We start from the raw sequence: 27,635 nt of genomic DNA, 5'->3' as shown, positions 1-27,635 counted from the left end.
TTTTGACTGCGAAGCACATTGTGTTGCCTCGTGCATGAAATGTGCTATATAAATAAAGTATGATTTGATTTACTGCAGATATTGTAGTGGTATCCTTCTTCTACTGAACCATATATAGTCCCAATATCTTTACTATGTGCCCTCAACTCTGTACCTTTGAGAAAAAGGAAGTACATTTGTAATACAGCTTAGCAAGGCTGAGGTTTTTCTCCCAAGCTCTAGCAACTTAGTGTTGAAACTAAAAAAGTTACTTTTATTTATGGTTATTGCTCATTAGTGTGTCCTGTAGACTTGTCTTTACCAACTGTTTTCTAGTGTTTCAGTCACTTAGTGTTTTTCTTCTCTCCACTAAGCAATACAATAGCAAGTACTGTAAATTGTGAATGATGTCTCATCTGTAACTATATATAGTAAAAATGAAATAGTTTATATTGTCAAATTTAAATTCGAAATGTACTGAAATAAATTGAAGTGCAATAACTGTTGGTAAAGAGTTTATAGAAATGTTATTTTCCTTTAACCAGAAAACATTACAATTTTATAAATTTGAACATAAAACTAGTGTATTCAAATCCAATATAAATCCAGTTGATTGGCAATACCTAACAAAAAAATACTTAAATGGCTGATGTATGGTATTGAAACTGCCACCTTAAAGAGTAACTAAACCCCAAACTCACTTTTTTCTGGGTATTAAATATTGTTTTTATTAATCCTAGTTCCACTCTTCAAATTTTAGTAAAGGTATTTTAATTTTGCATATTTAGTTGTAAAATGTCAGAGTGACTGCCCTCTAAGGGTTTTATATTACATTAACACCAGCTATTACAATTGAATTTTGCTATTGGCTGAGACAGATTATTAGTGCATCGTGCATCACCAACTTTGACTGTTGGCCCCTCCCCTCCTATAAAAGCTTGGAGGAGGGATTAGTTTTCGTCCAATCACAATCCTCAGTGAGCATTGATTGACAGCTCCAATGCAGAACTTCTTTCTTCAGCTGTGATGTTTTTGACTCTTGCTTCTATAAATAACATATTCTGCACTAATCAGAGGGCTCATCAAGCTACAGTATGTGTGTATGTACACACATTATGTGTGTATTCCCGTCTGTCTCTGCATGTGCGCAGATGTGCGTGTACTTCTGATCTCCGTGTGTGCTTTCTTGTTTGTGTGTGTGGGTGAGGTGGTGGGAGAGCAGTGCTGTTTGCCCCTGAGTGCTATAGTGTCTGTAGGGCTGTGTGTGAGCTTCACTTTGTGATTGTGTGTGCCTGTAATTGTAGTGAACTCTCTGGAGCGCTGTGGGCTGCCTGACTGGGCGTGTCTTACTGCTTTGGATATAACATTTTTTGACTCCCAAAAAAAAACAGGTGTTGTGCCGCACTTCATGTTTTAAGTGCTATCTGTGCTAATTGTGCTAACTTCATTTACAACATCACTCTTTAAGTGTTCCAAACACATTTCAGAAAAGTGCCTCTGTTCCTAAAAGTCAGAACATGTCATTACTTAACATAGTCCCTTCATTTCGTGCTGCTTCTTTATTTTTAAAGTGATGATGCATCTTGTGGCAGGCTCGTATGTGGGTGTTGTGTTAATGGTTTGTTTTTTCATTCAGATAAAATCTTGACGGGAGATGCCCCAAAGGGTAATGTAAGGCCCTGTTTACACAAGAACAATTTTTAGTGAAAACACAAAAGTTTTGTTGCGATTTGGCGGTCTGTTTACACTGCTACAGCGTTTTGGTGCTTAAAATCTTGAATTTGAAGAACTTTATTAATCCCTGTATGGAAATTACATTGCACACATAGGCCCGAATTACACACATGGACAAACACATGGAGAGATGTCAGAGTGGGAAGTTTTTGAAAATGCTTCTCCCTTCATCTCCATGTAAACAGGGAAACACTTTATAGGCTAGCTTTAATCGTGCCTACAAAGTTATCTATCTATCTATACAAAGGTATTCATGTTCCAGAGGACAGCCTCCATTCACCTCCTCAGCACACATTTGTTTATCATCTTGCTCTTATTGAAACACATCACCTGACAATTCATTCACCGCAGCAGTGTCCGACTCAAGTTTGGGCAAATAGCTCTCAGTTGGAGTGCAGCACTGTGATTGTTGTCAGAATCTGGTTCAGGCATAAAACACATCTCCGCTGATCCAAGTGGCGGTGAAGTAAATTAACACTGTAACGGCCCTTGAGTTTAATGAACAAGACGCTGGAGTCTTGACTGATGCTTCCTTAATGCTTTTTATTCGATGATGACAAGCATAGTGCAGGACTGTGATAACTACAAAACAATACACAAATACAAGTTATTTAATTTATAGTTTTCATACAGTGCACACCAATTCATAAACATGCTTTATATAATAATAATAAAAATCTTGTAAAAACAGATCATTATCAATCACAATATTGCAATGCTTAATTAAACCCAACATCAAAAGAATTACACACAACAAAAACCCAGACTCAAATGCACACTTTGATTTGGCTCTTAAACTAGAAGAAAATTTTACATAAGTTGACATAATTCCTCTTATCAAATTACAAACTAAAGCAAACAAGTAAATAAATGCAACAACTTCCATAACCAACTTATCAACAAATAGGACAACTCAACCTGCTTCACCTGCAGTGAAGGGCAAAAAATGACGTACCTCATGTTGCTCACCAAGGGCGTTAAAAAAGGAAATCTTTTCTCATGTGGGACTCATTTCCTGGCACACTGCTCTCAAGGATCACGCTGACAGCTCTGTATATTCTGGTTGCACCGCTCTTGTGGATTGATCACCCCCTCTAAGCGCACTGTTGCTGACAATGAGAAGGGTGGAGCTACAGCCGCAGCCGCTATTGAAAAATTGCTTGCGTGGGCGTGGTTTGTAGCGGGTGTCACTTGTACTGTACCCACATCTGCAGTTGGATATACTTGCCGACAATTGCTCTTCTACTAATTATTTATGCACGTACACTGTCCTCCGGGTCAACTATCCTTGTAACTATTCTGCACAGGTAAGTAAATGACTGGGTCCTACAGCTCACCCCATTATAGGCACACCAACAAGAAAGCCTGATGCCCGGTGGAAACTCCAGGTAACTGCAGGATGAGTTGTCTTAAACACATAAAATTGATTGTCTAAACATGAGAAAAATGAGTCCAAAATAGGAAAACATCAACATTTAAAACCAGTGTTCAGGATAATAAATAAATGAGTTATGGGGTCAGTTACAAACACTTTGTTGGAGAAATTAAGTTTAATTCCAAAGGGTGACTCACGCAAATAGTCTTACTTGTGTTTGCTTATTTTGGTTCACTGCAAAATAATACTGCCATCTATTGGCCTGGCATGTATACATCCTCAGAAGCAAAACGTTGTGTAAACAGGGCCTGAGACTTACCTACTTCCGCTTTAGTACTCATACATACAAACTCTCATTGCATCAACAGTGATAAAATATCTACCGGTAAGAACGTTAAGGACATTTTCGGTTCAATTTGAGTGTCTGAACATGTGCATCTCTCTCTTTCGTGTACTCTCTCTGGACTGCTAGAGAATGTGGACATGACGGTAGTTTGTAATGGAGACATCAGCAGCTCCAAAGAGGCACCTAATTTGTTGGTTATCTTTATTTGTTGGTCCCTATCAGGAAGGAAGGAACATCAGCTACCTACTACAGCAGTCCCAGGTCCCCTTTTCTTACAAGAATAAAATATACTCTGTCCACAAATTATTTTTCATTGGCTTTTATGTAAATTTAATGTAAAGAAAAGTAGTTTACCATCAAAACCCCATGTTTGGTAATAAACTGGCACCCCGGAGGCGATCCTGTATATGACACTGCCTAAAAAAACAAGTAATGCACAACAATTGCATATTATGAACACATCTTTCTTTTCTTTTTTTTTAGGATGAAGAGTCAGAGATCACTCCCAATACCCAGAGACCCCCAATGGATTTTAAAGAGTTTCAAACATTTGGTGATTTATCAAAGGAACATAGTGGCAACGACAGTGCTGCAGTACAGACAGTGCGAGCTTCCTTGTTTGATTATTTTGTGGATAAGCAAAGTGTCATGGTGAAGGACAATGTTGACATTGCCAAGGACTCATACAGCAGCCTCTCTTTTAGGAGAGTAGATGGAGAGGATGAGAGAACTTTGTTCACTGTCACTAACAAAGAGCCCATGTCTCCACCAGGCCCTCTGCAGTTTCTTCATGCTTTTGAAACAGTACGGATAGTGGAAGAAAACAGGACAATGAATGCAAGTGTCCCTCTTGATCAGTTGGAAAATAAGGCAATACCAATTCAGTCTAAGGGAAACAGGTCACTGACAGATAAAATGTCTCCGGAAGGACAGCTAGCTTTGTCAATGACAACTGAGCAGCAGCCCCGGTTCCTGAGAGTAGGAGCTTTACCAAAGTGGACCATGTCAGGCATGGACCAAAATGCTAGCATAGAGAAAGGGATGCTAAATGAATCTCAAAGGGAAACGCCAATGGCTCTGGATGAAGAGAGAGATCAATCGATGTTGCCAGATGAAGAAATGCCAAAACCCAGGGCTACTTACTTTGCTTTGACTGGACAAATACAGGAGCCAAGTTCTCTTGGAGATGTAAGAATAGCCCCAATAGATGTGACTTTGCCTATCAGTGGGGTACAAGGAAAGAGTCTTCCAATAAGGAGAAACCCATCACTGGACGAAGCCTTTGACAAATCCATTCCGGTTAGAGTGGAAGAAATAGCGATCAGCCATTTGTCAGCTCGAGACAAAAGGGAAAGAGAGGATTTTGAGAGAATAAGACAAATGGCATTAGAACAGGAAATGTTAAGAATAAGAGACCTTGATAAAGAAAAGGAAAGGGAAAGGGAAATGAAACATAGATTAGCGTTAAACGAACTGGCAAAGAAAGAAAGAATAGAGGCTGAAAATAAAAGAGAGCTACAAAAACAGACGGAAAGACACTTGATTAAAATGAAAGAGTTGGAAAGGGAAAAACAAAGACAATTGGAAATAGAGAAACAAAGTCATTTGGAATTTGCACGCATGAAGGAAATGGAGATGCAAAGGGAGGACGAGAGGCAGAGACAGAAAGTGTTTGAGAAGCAGAAAAAAGAACATGAAAGAAAGAAACAAGCAGAGGTGGAAAAACTCAAATTGCAGGAACGAGAGAAGGAAAAACAGACAGAGCTTGAAAAATATGAGAAACAAAAAGCCCAGGAAATGCAAAAACAGATTGGGCTCGAGAAACAGAGGCTGCAAGAGTTGGAGAGGGAGAAACAAAAAGAAGTCATAAAAGAGAGAGAGCGGCAGTTTGAGAGGGAGAAACGTAGAGAGGCAGAGACAATGCAGGAAAGGGAGAGACAGCGTGAAAAGGCGAAGCAAAGACAAAAGGAGGAAGAGAGGCAGAAAGAGATGGACAAAGAACAGTGGCTACTTGAAATCCAAAAAGAGAAGCAGAAAATGGAGGAGCTAGAGAGGATAAAAGAACAGGAGAGGCAACAGCTTAGAGAGTTTAAAAAACAGAAGCAGGCAGAAAAAGAAAGGCAAGAACTCATTGATAATGAGAAGCAAAGGCAAAGAGAGAAGAAAGAGAGAGAAGAAGCTGAAAAAATCAAGCAAATGGCTTTAGAGCAAGAAATGTTGAGAATGAGAGAGCTGGATAAAGAAAGGGAAAGACAAAGGGTGATGGAGATGGAGTACCACAAGGAAATGGAAAGAAAAAAGCAAAGGATGGAGCAGGAGAGGCAGCAGCTCTTAGAGTTGCAAAAACAGAAGCAAGTAGAAAAAGAGAGGCAGCAACACATTGAGCTTGAGAAGGAGAGGCTTCGAGAGAAAAAGGAGAAACAAGAGGCCGAGAAAATAAGACGGATGGTATTTGAACATGAAATATTAAGAATAAAAGAACTTGAAAAAGAGATGGAACAACAGAGGGAGCTGGAGAGACAGCGTCAGAATGAAATTGAAAAGGAAAGGCAGAGAGAGCTGGAGCAACAGATGCAAAGAGATTTAGAGCGGGATCGACAGAGACAACTAGACTTTGAGCGACAGGAGATGGAAAACCAGAGGCTAAGACAGCAAGAACAACAGAGGGAAAAGCAAAGATTTGAAGAATTGGAAAGGCTTAAAGACTTAGAGAAAAGACAGCTCATGGAATTTGAAAAGCAAAAGCAAGCAGATAGGGAAAGGCAGCGAATTCTGGAACTTGAGATTTGCAGACTGAAGGAGAAGATGGAGAGAGAAGAGGCAGAGAAAATGAGACAGATTGCCAGACAGCAAGAAGTGGAGAAACAACGACTCAAAGAGAAGCAGAAAAAAGAAGAACAGGAGAGGCTAAAGACATCACCTTTGAGGCCTCAAGTCTTAGATCTTGACTCTGTGCTAAGGAGTGATCAGATGTCAAAAACTACTTCCCCACGCAGTGACCCTACAACTCGCTGGAAGGAGCCTTACAGACCAGCTATCCTTGACATCGACTCCTTCTCATCTACATCTCAGCACTCTCCTGCACAAGACTTGTTTGTTGTGCCCAGTGCTCAAGGCATTGAGACTGCGTTTGGAACTTGGTTGCAGCCTACACCAGAAAGGGATGTCAACTGGAAGGTACCATCCCATGCTTCAGGAGGTGTCTCAAGTCCGATGTGGACAGCAGCTCCTCAGGACCCATGGGAGCTGCAGCCAGTTGGCATGTCTGTGGACAAACCCATCCCTGAACCTAGAAAAGATGCCAACAATATTGGTCCTGAGCAGCTTTTCCTCGACCAGGACGATTGGCTAAGGCATCCACAAAGGCTCCAAGATAATCCTTCTCAAATGGCCTTTATTCTTGGAGCTGAAGCTAAAACTGCTCACTCCTCAGGTGGACTCTCCATCAGTGCATTCCCAGAGCACAAATGGCTGCCCCATGAACTTCAGCATCGGGACAGCAAAAAAGACAACCAGGTCCAGAGATGGTCCCAAGGATCCCAGGTGAGATGGACAAAACTAGAAAATACCCTTTGGGACAGTAGCGTAACTGTTAAGGAAGGGGGCTCATAATCGGAGGGTCACCAGTATGTATCCAACATGGGCCATAACTGTGGGAAATTGAGCAAGTCCCTTTACCCTAACTACTCGTGTTGTGCGTTGCTTTTGATAAAGGCGTCTGCTAAATGAAATTGTAATTGTAATTTTTGTAAAGTTGAGGAATAGAAGGACAGTGGAAAATTGAATGCAAATTGGGACTGAATACGGTTGATTTAGTAATAAGATCTTGGGGTTTTTTAAAAACATTGTTTAAGCTAACGGTTTAATGTAATAAGAACTTGAACATTGAACAATGTTCAGTATGAAATCTGAAATTTGCATTCAAAAGTAGAGAAAGTTAAGGATGGATGGAAACGGGGAAGGAGGAAAATAACAATCAGGTTAACAATTTTGAGTCACTTTTTTAGGTTAGCTTGCCTGTTTGTATTGTGCTGCATTAATTAATGACCCACCTTATAATGTTTTAAGTTGTGAAAGTGATAGTATAACATATTAAACTAGAAAAGCACTCAGAGCGCAGACCTCCGGCAAGCAGCTCAAGCTCAGCTAACACACTCCGGTCACGGGAACATGGTAAACTCAGGATTATCATGACTACCTGTCAAAACATTGAGCTGTGTTACTATGACTACCTGTCAACATTGAGCTGTTGACTCTGAGATGACATCATCAACAAGGAGTTCCACAGTGTGGATGGGAAAATGAATGGGATATATATATATATATATATATATATATATATATATATATATATACAGTATGCGTAATATACTGTATATAGCAACAGTTGAAAAACACAGCCACAACGGGAGGATATTTAATGTTCGGCAAGTTTACACTGCATCACATTTTAAAACTACCTGCTACTTGTGTTATATTACAAATGGACCCCTTTGAAATGATACCCGGATCCATTTTCTGCAGCGAAATACGGGCCCTTATGCATGCCTACATGCACAAGTATGCAATGGAGCTGCTCACAGTGAGTGAAATGCTGGCTGCAACAGAGAAAACTAGCGCTGTCTGGAGATACTTTTGCATAAAATAAGACTAACTGTGCATTACAAAGCTTGATACTATAATTAATCCGGGTCGAAGCGAAACCACAATGAAGTGAGTTTGCATCACCTGACGTTACACAAAGGCAGCGCACCTAAAGCTGACATCAGCTTGTCATCATTTGGGAACAATATTTCATTGCGTATTCGTTTGCGCGCATATGTTCTCGTTCGCGCTTGTAAGGCCCGAAAATATTAAACCGTAATTCTGATGACTGATTTATTATTTGACTGTATTTTGTTTCCTTTTTTATAGCATCCATAGTTTAATGTAGATTTTTTATGTTGCTTCTTCATGTTGATATGTTGAACTCTTTATCATCCAAATATTGTAATCATTGGTTTGTTTTCAGTGTGATTTGCTTCCTTTGATTCATCATTGAGGTGATACCTTGATCTACAGCAGTGTTCAGCTGCTCATCTGTCTCGCAGTTTGCACAACTCAGTCATATTCAAACTATTAAACTTAATATGCAGAGGATCTTTTCAGATTTGAAATGCATTCAATATTATTAACAATAAGGTTTTGCCCTTGAAGGTAACGTGTTTATAGTTGTATACCAGGTGTTCCAGATGTGTGCTCATTCTGGTTCTGCTTTTCTAAGGAGTTGAACAGAATGCGGTCACGGAGTGTCTCACGACGATCAACTCCTCCTGATACCTTGACAGAGGGAAACCTTTCCAGAGTGAGGAGTCGCAGTGCTCATAGAGAGCAGGAGCGTCACAGCTGGGTAAGTCTCAGTCTAAGTCTCAGTATGCTTAGCTGTAAATCAGAAGAATTCAAACTTTGATTGATATAAGTACTGAGGAGGACCATCTGTGTAAAGCACAGCATAGATAATGCTGACAACCATGTTTGAGAACACATGATGCAAGAATGCAGTTAGTTTGGCTTCAGTTACATGCAAGTAGTAAAGGGTTGTGGTGACTAATGTTGAAGGCACGAGACTACTCACTCACACACCTTCGCCCATCCCACTTCAGGCTGCTGCTAAAGGGCAGCTGAGCAAATTATCAAGAATGGGTACATGCTCTTTGACCTGTGATAACACATTTTGCTTGATTACATATTGTCCCACAACTTATTGCTGATAAACAATATTATTGTCAAGATTGATTTTTTGGGACCAAATTAATCACTGTCATAATAACAATGCAAGAACACCCTTTCAAATACATTAAACTTTTATTTCTCATCAGAATTTTTACCATTGTAATTGGAATGTTAAGAACTCAGGCTGCCATGGCCAGCGGCTTCACACAGGAAAGTTGCTTCACAGCCCTGAATCAGGTGGTCAAATGGCTTAACTACTATTGCTGCCTGGGAAGCTACATGTAGCATAGCACCCGCTGGCCTTCACCTACCTTGATTGACAAGAGTGTCACTCCTTACTTTCCGCTATGAACAAACCCTGGATGGTGCTGAGACCGATGCACATTGAGTATCATTGAGGTTCCTTTTTGTTTATCGTGTGCTTTTTTAATTATTGTTCCAGTCCTACTAACCTTGCCTGCAAGATGAATTCTCCTGGTGTTCAGAAACACCAGAGTCCATCTTGTGCTGTTCCCGCCTTTGCCTTTCGAAACCGAACCGAAACGGTTAGAACCAATCATGAGGCAGTGTTGTGGTTTAGGGTGGGATATCTGGGTGTGACAAATGCAGAAGCGCCGAAGCAAAACTGGCACATGCACAGTTGCGGGGAGAGGAACTAGCTGGGCTACCGCTATTAGCATAGCTCTGAATCAAAATGGAAATATGTCGATGCAGGAGGATGAACGTGTGGAAGCTGCTATAAACTCAGTTTTAAAAGAATTCAGCATTTCCTTTTTGAAAGAGCAATAGCAAGAGGCATTTTGTGCATTTTTGGAAGTTGAAGACGGCAAAGCGGAGCCTTATTGTTGTAGCAGCGTCTTTGCGGCACATGCCATCATTTGTTACCGTGTGATTGGCTAAAACAAATCATGGTGGACAGGCGCTTTGGACAGGCGCTTCGCCCAATCAGCTTCAAGCATTCTGTTCATGTCCCTCCCTGGTTCTGAAACGATTCGCCAGACAGAGGGAGGGCTACACATCAATCTGGCTCTTGCCAGGTTACAGACCTACATACCAACATTTTGTCAGTAACCCACAAGTGTGGTGTAGGGAAAACTTCATTGAGTTGCCCTTAATGATGTGTCTTCCGGCAATGCAGACAGGGTGCTATTTGTGTCTGTCTTTTACTTGGTTGCACACATTTTCCCATTTTTATTAAAGACAAGCAAATCTCAATTTCCATATTCAAAGTACAACAGTATTTTTCAACCAGCTGAATTTATTATTGTATTCATGTATTGTTCTTTATGTTGAGACTGTTACTGAAAGCTTAGGATAGAAGGTAGCTCTTTAAACTAATGGGTACAGCTATGCTGTCCTCTACTTTCACTCTGCTGTGTGTAAGCTTAAATTAAGTTGTTAATTTCTGATGCTGAAAGCCTGTGTAATCATAATCCAATGAATGATAATATTGGGCTAAGCCTTAGGGCCCTCTCTTTTTTCCATAGTCACTACCACCATCTAGTGGCTGTATTGGGGTTATTTACTAGCATTAGAATATCTTGTACATCTAGACTTGACCAAGCTTTGTTTGACCATGCTGGCTTGCTACGTTTTCCAATGCAGGCTGGAAAAAAGTGTCTAAGGGTGTCAGTTCACTGTTTAGGACAAGTGTACATTCAGCACTTTCTTCAAACCTGTCAGATAAATCACAAATATACACAGATGTGAAAAAATGTGGCCAGTAAAATGATGATGCAACAAGTCCGTATTGAATGAAAATAGATACCATATTAGTAAACCAGAGCAGCCTGCTCACTAAAGGTGCGTTCACACCGAACGTGACTCTGGTGCTAGATTACATTCAAAATCAATGTAAATAATGCAACATCATCCAAGCAACCTCTCTTCTAGCGATGCGACTTGCAGGATTCCAGTGACTAGATCGCGCTACAAGTCGCTCAAAGTTGAGAAATTGTAATTTTTCAAGCAATTCCCTCGGCCGTTACTGTCTGTAGAGACGGAGGCTGCAGCCCTCCTGCTACAGTGAGAAGGCTACAGCGGCAGGGCTTCACATTTCCTGAACTTAACGGGGCCAAATGAAAGCGGCATACGCCTTTTAAATTCTAAGTATATCTTGAGCTAACTTATCCTTTAGTAACTCCATAAATAGATAATTTAAACCGGAAGTAGGAATACTTCTTTAGGTCAGAAGAGAGATAAACGACAGCCCAAGGTGCAGTCATTACGATACTTCACATTCTTCATGCTGTTCTTAAAAAAGTAAAAAAAATAGTTAATGCGATAAAATTATGTACTTTGGAATTGGAACTTGATACAGAATTTTTTATATACGGTAAACTAGGAAAAATAAATGCATTCAAGATTAAATGTACGACAAGTCAGGAGTGAGCTACGTTAAAGAGAAAAAAAAAAATTGGATTAAACTCTTAATTTAAACTCGTCATTTAGGAGAATAGTCATACGTTTAAGATATTAATGTCGTTATTTTAGTCTACTAGTAAAGTGCCTGTCGTAAGTATGTATTGATATAGTGGGAGCTTAAGTAGAGTTGTCAATTATGGCCAAATGAGTATGTGTTTGAAGGTTGGATGTACATAGGTGTACATACTCTGTACTCTGTATTATAAAGGTGTATATTTGTGGGTGCAAAGTAAAATAGTGTGTGTGATTTCCCTGGTTCACTTCTATGAGACATGAACATGATAAATGTGTTTGTTGTTTTTTTTTTTACTCACTTTTATATTTTTTTGTTTGGTGTATTTTTCTGTAATGTATGTTTTTTCGAGTCATAATGTGTGTGCTTTTTATCTTTCAGTTGTTTTTTCGTGCATTTTTTGTATAACTGTTTTTGGTTGCCATTATAGAGTGAGTCTGGAATCATTTTGTGTACTTTTTGTATAAATATTGTTTAGTTTTTTGTTTTTTTTTACTCATTTAGTATATTTTTATTTGAGTAATTTTCATATTTTTTATTGTATTTTTCTGTAATGTATATTTTTTGGAGTGGTGTATTTTTTTTATCTTTCAGTTGTCTTTTTGTGTTTTATTTTACTCATTTAGTATATTTTTATTTTTTATTATAAATGAATAAATACCTTGTGTGTGTGTTCCTGTGAAATGTTTGAGACGCTGATAACCAAATTCTATAGTCATTGTAGGGCCAATCAGAAAAGGAAAAAAACTGCGCAAAACAAAACGTAAAGCTGCAAACTACACGAGTGAGTAAGTAAATTAAAATATTATGTACAATTCAGCTGTCTTTTTTTTTTTTTAAAAAAAAAACTAAAATAATTTTTTTACCTTTGAACCGAGTGGTCAGAGCTTAGCTTCCATGCACGGCACCATAGAGAATCTGCAGTTTTCCAGATGGAGTATTTAACGGGTTGGAAAAGTTGTCTGCAAAAGATTCACCAGTGGCTGACGTTTTCAAATGATCTATTCATTGAGCTCCCGTGTCGCGGTCTAAACTATCTTCTCTATCGCTCGTGTGTTTACAGTCCGTGTCTGCTTGGCTGTGTGGGCAGCGATTGGCTCTGGCCGCACACGTGACTTGCTCGTGTGAGGAGCTGTGCAGTGAAATAGATATAGATGCTGCGCTAGCGCCCCCTCATACCCTGAGGTCAAAAGGGGAATAGGTTTCATTTCGGGGCCATCTTTGTTCAGCTATTGAACAAGTAAAGTGTTTTGGCTGCTCAGCATGTAAACTTGTCAAATTGTAGCATACAACTAGCTAACTAGTCGAAAGCAGATATCCACTAGTATGCTGTTTAGTCCACAACTATGTTTACTAGTGCCACACAAAGTCTTCCACTATTTCACTACTGAGGCCAAGAACACTCCTTAAAGTTTAACTGGTGGACATTGAGGCACTTACTAGTTTACTTGTAAACTGTACAGGGCGTTACTAGTAGGGTTGGGCATCATTTGGATTTTACCGATTCTGTTTCTGATTCCGATTCCTGTTCTAAACGATTCTCAATTCCGATTCTTTGCGTTGTGCAGGTCAACAGGTCACAGATTTCACAGGATCATTTTTTTATTTGAAAAAGCCTTTATACAGGTAATTTTTATTAATTCACTTAGTTGATATAGTTTAATTTGGTTGCTGTAATGTAACTAGGGTGTTCAATTACAAAGGTCCCAACTGAAACTGTAAAAGTGAAACTTGCTGAAATAAAACTAGAAACAAGTTGGCAGCAGTGTAAAAAAACAAAGAGCTACAGCCCAGGTAGATGTGAAACTAAATAAAACAAACTCAAACAAGCCATGTGACAAATCAATCAACAGTTCTTGTTGAGAAAGATTATTATTCTGGATACAGTGGAAACAGAAACAATAAAAATAGTTATGTTGTGAACCTGTTTATATTGTAGGGAACATATTATATACATAAATGTAATTGGAGTCTAAAGCCACAAAAAAAACACTTTTAAAAGAAAATAGACTAATATAATACCTCTTTACTGTTATTTGGGTCATTCTGCGCTTTCGTGACTTGCGGCGATGACGCGCTGGTGACGACATAATCCAAGATGGCGGCAGCCCGGACTACAGCCGACACTATTTAATAAGAGCCTTAAAAGACATGGATATAATGAAAAGAGTGGATGGACAGAGGCATAAACATGCCGACTTTCACACGGACACACACAGACTTATTAAACACACACGGACCTCGGTAAACGGAACAGGCTTCACCGGTCGGCAGGCACTAGGACCCGGAGGCGGAGTAAATGCGTCCTCGTATTGCATGAACAGGCTATAACATCACCAGTTTATCATTTTACCAGTTGTTAGAGCTACTGTCTTTACCAGGGAGCAAATATTTATTCATGGTGATTGTTTTACTGGGCTTTTTTACCGGTGATTAGTTCCTATCTCCTTCTGCTCTGCGGTCCAAACTGAAACCTTGTGTTATTGTTGAGCTGCTGATTCAAAACTACAATCAAAATAAAGGTGAAAACAGTTCTCATGTGTGGTGTTCTGTGTTATAGTCATAAACATGCAGACTTCCACACGGACCTCGGTAAACGCGGTAAACGGAAAAGGCTTCATCGACTGGCAGGCACTAGGACCCGGAGGTGGAGTAAATGCGTCCCCGTACACAGACACATGCCAGAGACACACACACACACACGCCAGAGAGAGACACACACACACGCCAGAGACACACACACGCCAGAGAGACACACACACAAGTCGCGTTCTGAACACATCTTATACAAACCCCGCGTAAACAAACAGAGCAAGCTACGGAAACAAACTAGTGCGGGCATTTAGGAATCGAAAAAAAGAATCAAAATGCAAACATCTTCGTAACAGTTCTGGAACCGGACGTTAGGAACTGGTTCCTATTTGGAACCGGTTCTCAGTGCCCAACCCTAGTCACTAGTAAACTCGTACAGCAAAACTGTTCTCATGAGTGTAACCAGTTGAGATTTTAGGATTTACTAGTTAAGTAGTAAACATTTCTGAGCCTCACTAGTTAACTAGTAGGGTTTGAAATACTCCAACTACTGTGACTGGGTGACACAGTTTCTCTTACTTTTTATTTTTATTTTGAGAGCCCATTGGAAGCCCCAATCTTCACTTATTCCCTTCCTCCTCATTATCATTTTGTGCAACAAGTATCACGAGTTACATTTTAGATCTAACTAGTCTCCTAGTAAAACATGAAAGTCTCACGAGTTAACAAGTATGATCGTAAAACAATGCAAGTGCAACTAGTGAACATATGTTCTCTAACTAGTTAACTGGTGAACATTTAGAGCCTCATTAGTTAACTAGTATGACTCATAAAGACATCTCTAGTGTAACTAGTGAACCTTTTTGCATTAACTAGTTAAAGTTGTAAAATCTGTGTATCTTAACTAGTTAACTAGTATGGTCCATATATGCCTTTCTAGGTTACTAGTGGACATCTTAGCTGTTACTAGTTAACTAGTAAACATTTGAGGCTCACAAGTTAACTAGTAGACACAATATTTGCCTTATTAGTTAACTAGCATTCGTTAACATGTAGGGATTTTTTCTCTCTACAAGTTTACGAGTATATGTTTCAGTATTTTACTAGTAAACTAGTTCAGTCAAAGACCTCACTAGTACAGGAAACAGAGCTTTGATATCAAAGATGTCTAATATATGTTCAGTCGGCTTTCCATACTCTCAATGCAGCAGCACTCTCAGTGCTGCCACCGGCTCCGCAGACACATACTATTACTCGGTCGTACCAAAAAGTGCCAAAAAGTGCAACAATGTTCAACTGACTCATCACGGGCCATTTAAGCGACTGTAGTAGCTGCAGTCGCATTTGGTGTGAACACACCTTTAGCTTCTCTAAAACATCAGAAAGTACATCTAGCCTCAATAAACATGCATTATTTTAAAGGTTAATTAATAATAATGAACTTAAAATATTGTGATAGTCTAAGATTTGAAAGAAAATATCTATCAGTGATATTGGAGGGCTATGATTATATATGCAAAATCAAATAAAAAACCTGGCACAGTAATTGAATAAAAAAGAAATTAAATAATTAAATAAATAATACATTGAATTACTCCTTGTTTTGATGATCATTACAAGCATCTTTGAGGTAATTAAAAAAATTATTATATTATGTTTGGTTACTTTTTAAATAACTTTAATAAGTTCTGTAATATTAGCCGAAAGAATGAGAATCAGAATGAGCAACAGGCTAAACTATGTCTGCATGCTAGCCTGGTTGGAAGCCTGAATAAATCTCCATAGTGACTAATGCACGGTATTCCTCTTTGATGACAAAGATAATTAAGAAAATCCCGAATTAATCTGTTTACTAGGTTTTGTGAAATTTTAGTCTGCTGTTAAAACAAAAAGGTCTGTTGTGCTTACAGAATCTAGAAACCACATTGAAATCCAAGACTGTCAAAGTAACCAGGATGAAATATCAAACCCTTTTTTGAGTTGTGCTGACTGGCTTCTCACACTCGGAAGAGATGAGTTAATGTGGTGACCTCAGTGGTTTGTAGGCGAAGGTCTATTACTGTAGTGAAAAACAGAGCTGAGATGGGCACTGCACTGAGAGCTGTGTTGTACATGTGGGCATGCCATCTCACTCCCTCCTGCCTCTGTGGCACTCTGCTGTCTTATTATAGACCCTCTTACAAATAACTGCTACTCTAAATTCTTTTATATACAATGCACTGTATGACGTATTTAGTACTTTTCTTAGATTTTACAGTGACAATGTATTTTTGTCTTCATCTTGCTTTTGTTGGCACTACATTCATTTTCCACTGTCAACATTAAAATTCTGATGAACATGTCTCTTTGCTTATAATATTCTCATCAAAATATAGCTATTATGTGCCATTAGTAAGCTCACCAACAGTAGCCTTTACAGCATTGTCAATGATCACATATATCAAAATATTGATAATAATTATAACTTTTTTTAATCATTGCAATCAGCACTCCTCAACTCTGTAGTTAACAAGAAGTGATAATTATTCAGAAGTTAGGGCTCAGCTCTGTACAGTTAACATCTGTGTTCTGCATAGTTATCAGTTTGAAGCAGAATAAAGACCATTCCAATTCCAACAGTGATCCACGATAATCTTTATTCTCATTTAGACTATAGGTAATTGTTGTTATTCTCAGATGCACTGTGAGAGTTTGAGTGATGCTTATTCTTTGTAAAAAAAAACGATTACTATGCGAAACACTGAGATGTCTGCTGTATGGAGCTGAACACCAAGAACTGAATAAGAGACTCTTAATCAGATCTGTTCAGTAATCATGTGTTCTGTGTAGTAATCTGTTTTAGGCAGAATAAGCAGCACTGCCTAGGACCACACAACCCACCCCAAAATCAATTAATTATGAAGTAACTTAAAAGCCTGCAGAATAAATACCACATTTGTAAATAGTTTCCCTCATATCTGTATTTTCATCTGTTTCTTTTTGATAAAGAAACACCATGAAAAGCAATGTATTTGCCTCAACTTCATGGCATGCGCCGATGGCAGGTGAAGTTATAGCATTTAATCAGCACAGCCGCAGAATTACCGGTACTTTCTTTTATTTGTTTCTCAATAGAAACCCTCTAGAGTTTCTTACATAGTTGAGTGTTATACTACTTTTAAGTTTTGTTACCATTTAGTAATACAACTTGTGTGAAAACCAGCACAATGATCCCAGTGCAGGCAGGAGTCGGCCTGTCTGCCTCTGTTTTAGTGGTGTTTTTAGGTGTTTTTCATGGCTCTGGCTTTGAGTGAGGTCTAAAAAAAAACCACTCTCTGTCCACTGTCCTGTTCGTTGTCTAAGGTTCCTTTAGCTAATAAACTGTCTGATGACCTCTCCAAACTAGTAAAGACACACCTGTCCTTTCACTCTGGTTTTGCCCCTATTTATAGTTGTCTCCTAAACATGATCTGACACTTTTGCTCATTCCTTTTGTCACATTCTAGTCATCCCCATTTTAGAGACTGATGTTCTGTTTTGAGCAGAGAGGCCGTAACAACACATTGTCTGGCCTCATCTTTGGTAATCCCGCTGTGTCATTTCACCTCCTTTCCCTGCCACTGAATCAGGTCGGAGCATTAGAGCACTAACTCTGCTCTCTCCCCACCCGCACTAAAATAGGGACCTCCCACTCTCTCTCTCACTCCCTCTAAGTGTGTTCCTCACTCCCTCTCTCCACCTAGTTTCTCCTCGACAGTGAGTCGTATGGTGCTAACTTCAGTGAGCAGCCCTGCTGACGCAGTTTCTCCTACCTGCCCATACCTGCGGGATAAAAGCGGGGAGTGAGAAATATTCTGTTCACCTCGGAACTTGACAAGCGAACCTGACATCACAACTGGGTTTGGCTCTGCTCTGATTGTTCTCATTACATTTCTGTGGACATTTGACTACAGTGGTTTTGTTTTTGGCACCAGCTAGTTGGCACCATTTCTTCTTCCAATTTTTTCAAGAACACAACACTGGACTGCAGGGATGTGTCTTTGTCAAATGGAGTTTTTTTTACTTTCAAGCCATTTTGTAAGACCTGTCAGCTGCAGTAGAGTGACCAGTCAGCTGTAATTCAGGCTCAGATCAGGACAGGGGAGTTCACACCTGGAGGAATATCGGGGGTATGGGGTGTTGTATGTTGCAATACAGGTTCTCAGTTAGGATTCTATCATTGCTGCTTCAACCTTTATTTTTTTAGTTGTTCTTGTTTGTTAAGTATTTTAATGCCACATAGTGGCTTTATGCATATATTTGGAGTAGCTCCTGTCTTCATATAACCTTCATGTTCCCACTTCTGCCAGGCGTGTCCAGTGCAAGCAAAACTTGTGAGCTTTAAAATCAGAAACAGGATTGTGCCACAATATGCCAAACTCCAATGGCTTGAAACCGTAAAAGCGATGAGTAGAAAGTAGAGTCCTGACTGCTCCATAGGGACTGCACTGCAGAGAGGGCATTTAGAAGTGAAACCTGGGAGTCCTGTTTCTGCAGCTGGCTGATTGACAAATCTATGCTGCAGTGCTGTGAGAAAAGGACACCAGCAACACCAATGCCTGAAACGTGCTGACCTTTGTCATTGTTGCTCTGTCACCTTCTTCGCTGCAGTATTGACCACTTGACATGCGTCAGTGTGTACCCAGGACACATTATTGAACTGGGAGACTCAGATGGTTTGCTCTTGCCTCAGCTCAAATCACTTCTCGGACACAGGAAGTCCAACTGCACACACACAGTGATGGAGCATCTCGGGGACAAACTGGCTGTAGCTCACTCTCAAGTGTCAGGATGGGTTGGGAATGTACGCCGCTCACTTCATGGAGCACTCAGCTTTTTATCAGTGGAGAGGGAGAACAGGGATGAGGATGGGACGGGGAACTTCAAGAGAACAAACTCCCTACGTTCCCTGGCCTCCCGCAGCCGGGAGTCCATCCGCAGGTTCTCACTGCGCAGCCAGCAACGTTTATCACTACGCAGACGTACTGCTCCCAACACCCCAACAGCTGTAAGACAACACACGCACACACAAATTATAACACAGTGGCCATGGTTACATGATGTTTTTTAATTCCAAATTATTTATTCCGAATTAAATCATTCGGAATTAAAGTGTTCAGCTTCGTGTTTACATGGAAATGGTATTTCCCGAACGAGGTTTACATGGAAATCATGTTTATTCGGCTTTAGATAATTCCGCTATCAGGTAAAACACACAACAAACCTTTTGTTATTAGCTATAACACAGAACACCACAGACGAGAACTGTTTTCACCTTTATTTGTATTGTAGTTTTGAAGCAGCAGCTCAACAATAGCACATCGCGCAAGCACAAATCGATCCGAAATGAACTTAAAGCGGAATTAGGCAAGTGAAGTGTTTACAAGAAAGAGGAATGATCTAATTCGGAATTAAAAATGGAATAAACCTTCCACCTAATTCGGAATTAACTTTAATTCGGAATGAAATTAGCATTAGGAATTTGTGTTTACAAGGTCAGGTTTATTCCGCTTTAAAGAGGAATTAAAGCTCCCATATAAATGTGGCCAGTCTTAAAAAAAAAAAAAAACAAATGAGGAAGTTGGTGTTTGCAGTTTAACTACAATTATTGGTAGTACATCTATGCTGAAATTAAATGTATCGGTATTGGATTTTAAATCGCCACAACAGATGGGGCTCCTGCTAGATATTTTAAAAACTTACCCATGTTACTGTGGCCGCCCTGCTTCTTCTTATCTATCTTCTTTTTTTTTTTTTTTTTTTTTATATGTGTCTGTCACATATTTTTTTCTTTTTTTTTTTTTTTTACATATTGCCCGGCTTTTACCTTGTTTCTTTTTGTTTAGCAAACCTGCTAATATGTTCATTGTTCAGGTTAGTTTTTCTATCATAAAAATAGACATACATTGTCAGAAGCTTTATAGTTCTGTCCCTGTCGGTAATCCCGTTTTTTATAATCAGTCTGCTTTGGTTGTCATTTTTGTCATTTGCCTCCGCCCTTATGTATTACCGGTTCTGTGTGGTGAACATTTTTAGAAAATCTGTGCAGTGATGCTGTTCCTTTTATTGAAGCTAACGCCTCTTTGTTTAGCCCTCTGGAAAACGCTGCATGACTCACAGCTCTCAAAGACAAGATGTTTTAATGACATTTCTGTGTCTGTCAGTTGTGTTGCTGTGTATGGTCATGCAATTACAGTTTGTTTTGCTCAGTGAAGAACTTCTTCCTAATAAATGAAAATCTATAAACAGATACAGATTAGAGCCCACCAATACAGAATGTTTAATCCTGAGGCCGATACCAACATTGGGGTTTTTAAAAAAAATGATGTTTGATGTACATGATGAAAACCTATATCTGTCGATAGCCGATATACTAGTTGATACAGTATATGAAATAAGTTGATTGATATACACAGTAAACTTTACTGTACATGAACAAAAAATCTTATAATTCCCAAAATATGATTCAAGACAAAGAAGCAAACACTACTAAATAAAAAAAGGAACTTTAATTATTAACAGTGTCAACATAAGGACTGTAAAGCCACTGATAAATAAGAAAAAACAAACTATTTCCAGAATACAATGTAAAAATAAAGTTGCTAAAATCGCAAACAGGATGGATGAATCAAAAAGGTAAAATAATGCTAGTGCACTTCTCCCAGTGTGGCAGGTTATAGTGCAGAAAGCACAGCACAGAGTCACAGAATTTCCAGTAGTTACAGTACATCAGTTACATATTATAGCCTGACCAATGTCGATTCATCGGTCATAGCTAAAATTGGCTCGATTAATCAGTGCGGGCAATCAATCAGTGTGGCCAACCGGCAAGGCAAGACTGAACAACCCCTGAATATATTGTATATGTTTATTAAACATGCAAATATTTTCTGTGGCGACCCTTAAAGGGAAAACCATAAAGAAAAATTAATTTATATATGTGTGTGTGTATTGGTCAACAGGTGCCCAGTCCTCACAGATTAATGCAGCATGACACTCGTCCCTTCCCCCATCACACTATCTCTTTTCCGTGTCAAATCAGACCTACCGCTTAGAACAGGGGTGCCAGGGTGAAATTGGTCAGGGGGCCAAATTTGTTTCACGTGAGACCTCAGGGGGCCAAATTACACTTTCGGCCTGAAAGACCAAACACTGACTCAACACATGAATATGCTGCTTGAAATTATTCATGAAGGCCTACACATCAAAAAGAAATTTCATTGGCACCACAATAGCCTCATAATGAGGTCTACATAGCAGCCTAAAGCACGTTACCCTCTAAAAACGTAACATTGTTCCATTTATGCAAGTAGCCTACATTTAAAAATTAGAAATGCAACAAAATAGACAAAACACAAACTGTAAATTACCCTGATCATATTTATTGAAGGCTTGCACATGAAAACATGCCAATGCATAATTAGGCCAATTAAAAGAAGGCCAGGCCAAGTAGGCCTAAATGAGTCAGAGAAAGTAAGTGCCAGAATAAAATAATCCAACAATAGGTCAAGTGACTGAATATCCAGTAGGAATTAGTAAAACAAAAAGGTTCTTGAAAAAATGCCAAATATGACCTATCTTAAAAAATAAAAATAAAAAAAAAAAACACATTTACTTTGCCTGTCATTACCAGTAAACTCCAACCCACATTTTTACACACCCTATACAGTCTACATCAGTCAACCCCAACCCCTTTTTGTTCCCTCCCACCCATATTACACAGGATTATGTTAAATGGGGAGACAAGCCTTCTTCAGCTACATTTTACTTGTTGAAGCCAGATAGCTTTTAACTTTCACCCACTTAGCTCAGCTGCAGCTGAGGCAACAGCAACAGACTGACAGATTCCACCAAAATTAAAGCTCCCATATTATGCTATTTTTCACCCATCTCCATTTGTTCTAAGAACCCCAACAACATAGTATTTGAGGTTTTTTTTTTCTCAAATCCACCTGTTTTCTGGAGTTTTAGCCTCTGAAAAGTGACTATCTGACCAATTCTAAAATCGGGCTGTGTAAGTGGGCGTGTCCATAGACGCAGACTCCACCTATGACTCCACACAACAGTTGATCACCTTATCCATGGCACTGCTGGCTTAGAATCATAAGAGAACAGTGAGAATGCAGTCATGTCAAATGTAGTAGGTTTTTTTAGGCTGAATGGTAAATATGTTAAGATGTTTGTATGCTGGCCTTGGTGACATATTGTTATATCGTTTTTTTAGATGACATAAAAAGTTACAATATGGCCTATACTATAATGAAATATTTCTTTTTTGTTAAAATACTACTTTTTGGAGCCTTTGCTTTCACTACTTCTCCCCTGCCTGTTTCTTTTTTGAGCTCTGCGCACAAACGCCCCACCCTCACTCACTCATTCAGACAGTTCTTGGCACTTTCAGTGTAGGGTTCTCATCACTGGGGTAAAATGTGCACCATGCCCTGCTTGTGTCTGTGTTCACACCTACTCTGAAGCACCAGATTCACTGTGTACACGTAACTCGTGACATAAGAAGTGGCAGAAATTTGCTATTAAAGCATCTTATGCTTAAAGACGCTTCATCTCACATTAGCATAATCAATATTTGAAGGGATAAAATAACAAATCAGCATGTTTGTCTTTGAACATAACGGAGGCTGGAGGCTGACCGCTTTTGTTGTTATAGTTTTTTTTATTTTAATGTAGTTTTGTTTCAGCAAGTTTCTCCCTCACTTGTTTTTGCTTTGCAGTGGATATGTAAAGCCACCAGGCATTTTGCGATCTGATGGTATGCAGACCACAAAAGCCAGGTCACACTGGACCTCGTCTTTGGTGAAAAAGGCGAGCAGCGCCTGAACATTATCAGTCCTTTTAAAGGGGCTACACGTTACAGCTCTGTTGCCTCATGACAGAAAAACCCAAAAGTGGCACATGTCGATATTGTGCAGCTATTTGAATATAAATGTGCCTGTGTGGCCTTTAGTATCGGTGAATTTGATCCAGAGTTCGTCTTTCCGATTAAGACCATATTGAGTGAAAAAATGTAAGATTTTTTTTGTGTATCGTCATTTTGAGAAAAACCGTTGCTAAACATGAGCTAAGTGCCTTCGTATTAAATCAAAATATACTATCCTTTTCTATGGCAAACAAATCAAATTTGACTTGGGGAAACACAAAAACACAGTTCAGACTAATTGTAATCCTTTAAATCAGATTTAGCGTGCTTAGAACTTAAATTTTAAGCCAAGTCGGGTTTTAGCATTCCTGCCTTCTGTTCAAACCTCTAAGACTTTGTACATCTTGGGGCCTCGTCTCCATGCAGCATTTATGTAATGAAAGAATAACAGCACTGTTCAGGTTGACCTGTTGAGTTTGTCTTAATATAAGCCCACCAATATGCAGCTTGCATGCCTGTTTGCTGACACGAGATTAAGGATTGTGGCAGCAGTTGTGCATTATTTTCAGTTGGATGTAATTATTCATTGATGCGCTGGTAGACTTGAGTGCACACACAGCATAACTCCCCATCCACCCTGATGGAGAAAACACAGTTAAGTGATGTTCTGTGTGGTGACATGGTTTTTAAGGTCTTTGGTTGACCTACAGTTAGTCCTGGATTTGTGGACAATTTGTGATCCATTAGTCTTGTTTTTAGTTTATCACACACTGATGCTGTGACTTTGTTTTTCACATTGCCAAACATTATTATTTCTTTAAAAGTGTGGTATGCACATCTTTACTAAAATGAATAATCAAATGAATAATCAAAGCAAAAATACTGCAGTACTTTGCTTAGTTACCTCCACCAAGGAGGTAATGTTTTCAGCAACGTTTGTCCCTCCATCTGTTAATGTAGATGTTTGTTAGCAGAATATCTCAAAAAGTTCTGAACAGATTTAAATACAATTTGATAGAAAATGTCAAAAGGAAGAACAAGTTTTATTGTGGAGATGATCCAGCAGGTATTGTGGATACAGTATTCAGAACAAATTTTGGAGCGTAGCACAATGTGGATTTTTGGCTGGTTCTACAGCACCACCTGACTTTGCACCTCTAAACTTTCAGAGGTTTGCGTTCTCTGAGTGCTCTTGTTTATTCATTTGATTCCAACTATTATGAAGCCTATATAAAAAAGTTTATGATCCATAACTGAAATTAAAATCAATAGTACTACTTAAATAATCGACTGTCATAAAACCATTCATTTTATATTTGTGGTCTTGCACTTGTATTGGCTGCAGTGTTTGGGTGGGACTGTCACATTTCTTTCAACTGTTGAGGAGAAAGCAGCATAAACAGTGATTTTTGGGAACTTTGTGTCAAAACTGGCCCAATATGAAACAGCTATTTCCAATGCGTACTTTCTCACTTTGCTTCAGTCTTTCATTCATCTGCTCTTAATGTTGTTTTCCTTTGACCCACCCTTCCTGGCTGTTTGAGCTTAGCTATCGCTAATGTTATTAGGGAAAAACCTTCCTCATTATGGTTCCTCCTTATTCCTCCTGGATCATTTTATGTGGATGTTCGGCTCGATGTCCCAGCGCGAAGTGGGGGGGGGGGTCCAAAAGGGTTGATAGTTGGTAATGTTGATTACTAATCCAAAGAAGAAGGAGGGAGCTGATGTCTACAGGCATCACCTCTGTGATGTCAATATGTTCCAAACGCCGGTATAAAAGTAGGCATAGCCTTTTCGGAGTGCTAAAACCAAAGATCTGAACAGTGGACATTATATTTAAGCAGAACTTAAAAAATCATGTTCAATACAAAGATTTGTAAAACCCTTATTTGCCGTATGCCTTTTAGAATGTGCCCTTAAAAATGCTGCTGAGCAGCTTGTGACGAGAACGTTTATCCACTCTGTGATAGATACTCTCCAACATGTCCCTGCAATGTTCCTCTTCCATGCTGAGCATGTGAGGTTGTGAATTGGGTGTGCTTAGGTTGAAAAACAGTCATGCACGCACGCAATTTTTATTACCAGAAGTTGACAGGGTTTAGTTTTAGCATTGATAACAGTGATCATCAACTTCACTCCTGAAGAACAGATTAAGTCATCCCAACAACTGTTGCTGGAATTAACTTGTTAGGGTTTGCAGTAAACAAATAGTTTTGAAGCTGGTTGAAACCTAAAACAAACCAATGTATACAGTCACAATATTGTTTCAAAGAAAAACCCAAAAGCGGCCGTAGCGCTGCTAATCCAACTGACATACTGTATGCATCTACTATTTGGTGAGTTTTTGGGCACCACAGTTGATTTGCTTTAAGCATTCATGTGAAAGCTTCTTATAAAGAAGCAGTTATCCACCCAGATTTGGGAAAAACGCCTGTCCAAGACATTCCCAAATTGGAATAACTGTTTGAACCCTTTGGTGCACATGCGTGGGGATAGTCTCTTTTGAAGATAATATTGTGAAGTTTTTCCAGGACAATTTTGAACATGGTTTCAACTAAAGGTTTGAGCACGACAAACCCACCATTGGGCGGCAGTAGCTCAGTTCGTATGGACATGGGTTTGGAACTGGGGGGTCGCCGGTTCAAAAACGAAAGTTGTTCTGGTAGATGGAGAGGTGCCAGGGCACTTCTCAAGCACTGCTGAGGTGCCCTTGAGCAACGCACCAAACTCAAAAATTGCCCTGGTGACCTCCCTTCATAGTAAAAGCCGCCCCACTCTGACACCTCTCCATTAATGCATGTCCACAGGTCCTGTTTGTGCGTGATTGTGTGTGATTCGGGCCTGTGTGTGGGAAGCATGTCCCTAAAATAAGAGTGTAAAAACCCAAATTTCCCTTCAGGGATGAATAAAGTGTTTCAAATTCAAATAAATATCAAAACATAATGGCGCCGCGGATGGTTGCCTCGGTACTGCGCTCTCTCGTAGTTGTCACGTTTTTCTTCTTTTTTGTAGTTTCTTGCTCCCCTTCTCTGGTCTCTTTCACCAGAGAAGAACTAATAAACGTAGGACAGTCCTCTGCTGATCTTTTTTCACCGGTTCTCATTGAACCAGAAAGTTATGCGGAGATTCTCACCGGAGGAGCAGCAGCTCTCTATGGAATTTGCAGGAGATGCCGCAGATGCAGACGGGGTAAACGAGCAGGCGCGCTCGTCAAACTGAGGCAGCGAGGATTACGCACTGCGCTTCCATTCATTCACCTGGTGAATGTCCGCTCTCTGGCAAATAAAATGGATGAACTGCTGCTCCTAAACACCAGAAACACGGACTTTTGCAGATCCGCCGCCCTGTGTTTTACTGAAACTTGGCTCAGTGAACTCATCCCGGACAGCTCTCTACATCTACCGGACTTTCAGCTCCTCAGAGCGGACCGCGTAAAAGAGCTCTCTGGGAAGACGAGGGGAGGCGGAATATGTTTTTACATTAACGAAGGTTGGTGTACAGATGTCACAGTGTTGAAGCAGACGTGTAGCCCTAATCTGGAGAGTTTTTTCATAAACTGTAAATCGTTTTATTCTCCGCGGGAGTTCTCTTCGTTTGTCATGGTCGGTGTTTACATCCCACCTCAGGCTTGTGTAACAGAGGCGTTACAGCACCTGGCTGACCAGATAGCAGACGTGGAGAAAAAACATCCAGACTCATTGCTTATCATTCTCGGGGATTTTAACAGAGCAAATCTAACCCACAAACTCCCTAAATACAGACAACATATTAAGTGCCCCACCAGGGGTGCTAACACACTGGACCACTGCTACACAGTAATAAAGGATTCATATCACTCTGTTCCCCGTGCAGCTTTGGGGCTCTCTGATCACTGTCTGATTCACCTCATCCCGACCTACAGGCATAAGTTTAAATCTGCTAAACCTGTAGTAAGGACTGTAAAGAGGTGGACAGAGGAGTCAAAGCAGGAGTTACAGGACTGCTTTGACTGTACTGATTGGAGTGTTTTTGAAGCTACATCAGACAACCTAGATGAACTGACTGATACTGTGACATCTTACATCAGCTTCTGTGAGGACATGTGTGCAGACCAAGACTTTCTGCACATACAACAACAACAAACCCTGGTTCACACCTCAACTCAGGATGCTACGTCAGGCTAAGGAGGAAGCCTACTCGAGTGGGGACTGGGTCCTGTTTAAGCAGGCTAAGTACACACTAACCAAGGAGATCAGAGTAGCCAAGAGGTGCTACACTGAGAAGCTAAAACAAAGCTTCTCAAACAAAGTCCCTTCAGAAGTGTGGAAAGGCCTGCGTGAGGTTACCAACTACAGGAAACCCTCCCCCACCCTGCAGGTAACAAAAGACTGGCTGAAGACCTGAATAGCTTTTACTGCAGGTTTTCACACCCACCCCCGAGCTCATTAGCATCAGCCCATCACCTGGACTCTGCCCTTCCTGCTCCCCCCCCTTCCCCCCCCCCCCCACCTCACCCTCTGACCCCCCCACCTGCCCTGAAGATCATTGAAAGAGATGTGTACCAGCTATTCAAGAAACAAAAGATCAAAAAGGCTCCAGGACCAGACGGAGTATCTCCCTCCTGCCTGAAAGCCTGTGCTGAGCAGCT

At 39.9% G+C, this 27,635-nt stretch overlaps 1 protein-coding gene across 4 annotated transcripts in view; it reads left to right on the top strand.

Moving 5' to 3' along the window:
- Positions 1-27,635, top strand: part of LOC114469284 (trichohyalin) — a 131,301-nt gene that overhangs the window by 53,165 nt on the left and 50,501 nt on the right. For all 4 annotated transcript variants that reach the window (XR_003674751.1, XM_028456630.1, XM_028456629.1 and 1 more), the window contains 2 exons: positions 3,918-6,977; positions 8,698-8,823. Coding sequence is in view for 3 of the 4 variants with exons in the window: in XM_028456630.1 (XP_028312431.1) it covers positions 3,918-6,977; positions 8,698-8,823 (3,186 nt within the window). In the remaining variant the exon portion in view is untranslated. The remainder of the gene's footprint in view (positions 1-3,917; positions 6,978-8,697; positions 8,824-27,635) is intronic.

The sequence above is a fragment of the Gouania willdenowi genome, chromosome 9 (assembly GCF_900634775.1).
Source record: "Gouania willdenowi chromosome 9, fGouWil2.1, whole genome shotgun sequence".
NCBI classification, from domain to species: Eukaryota; Metazoa; Chordata; class Actinopteri; order Blenniiformes; family Gobiesocidae; genus Gouania; species Gouania willdenowi.
The sequence above is the reverse complement of the archived record's forward strand: the minus strand, read 5'-3'. Positions and strand labels throughout refer to the sequence as shown.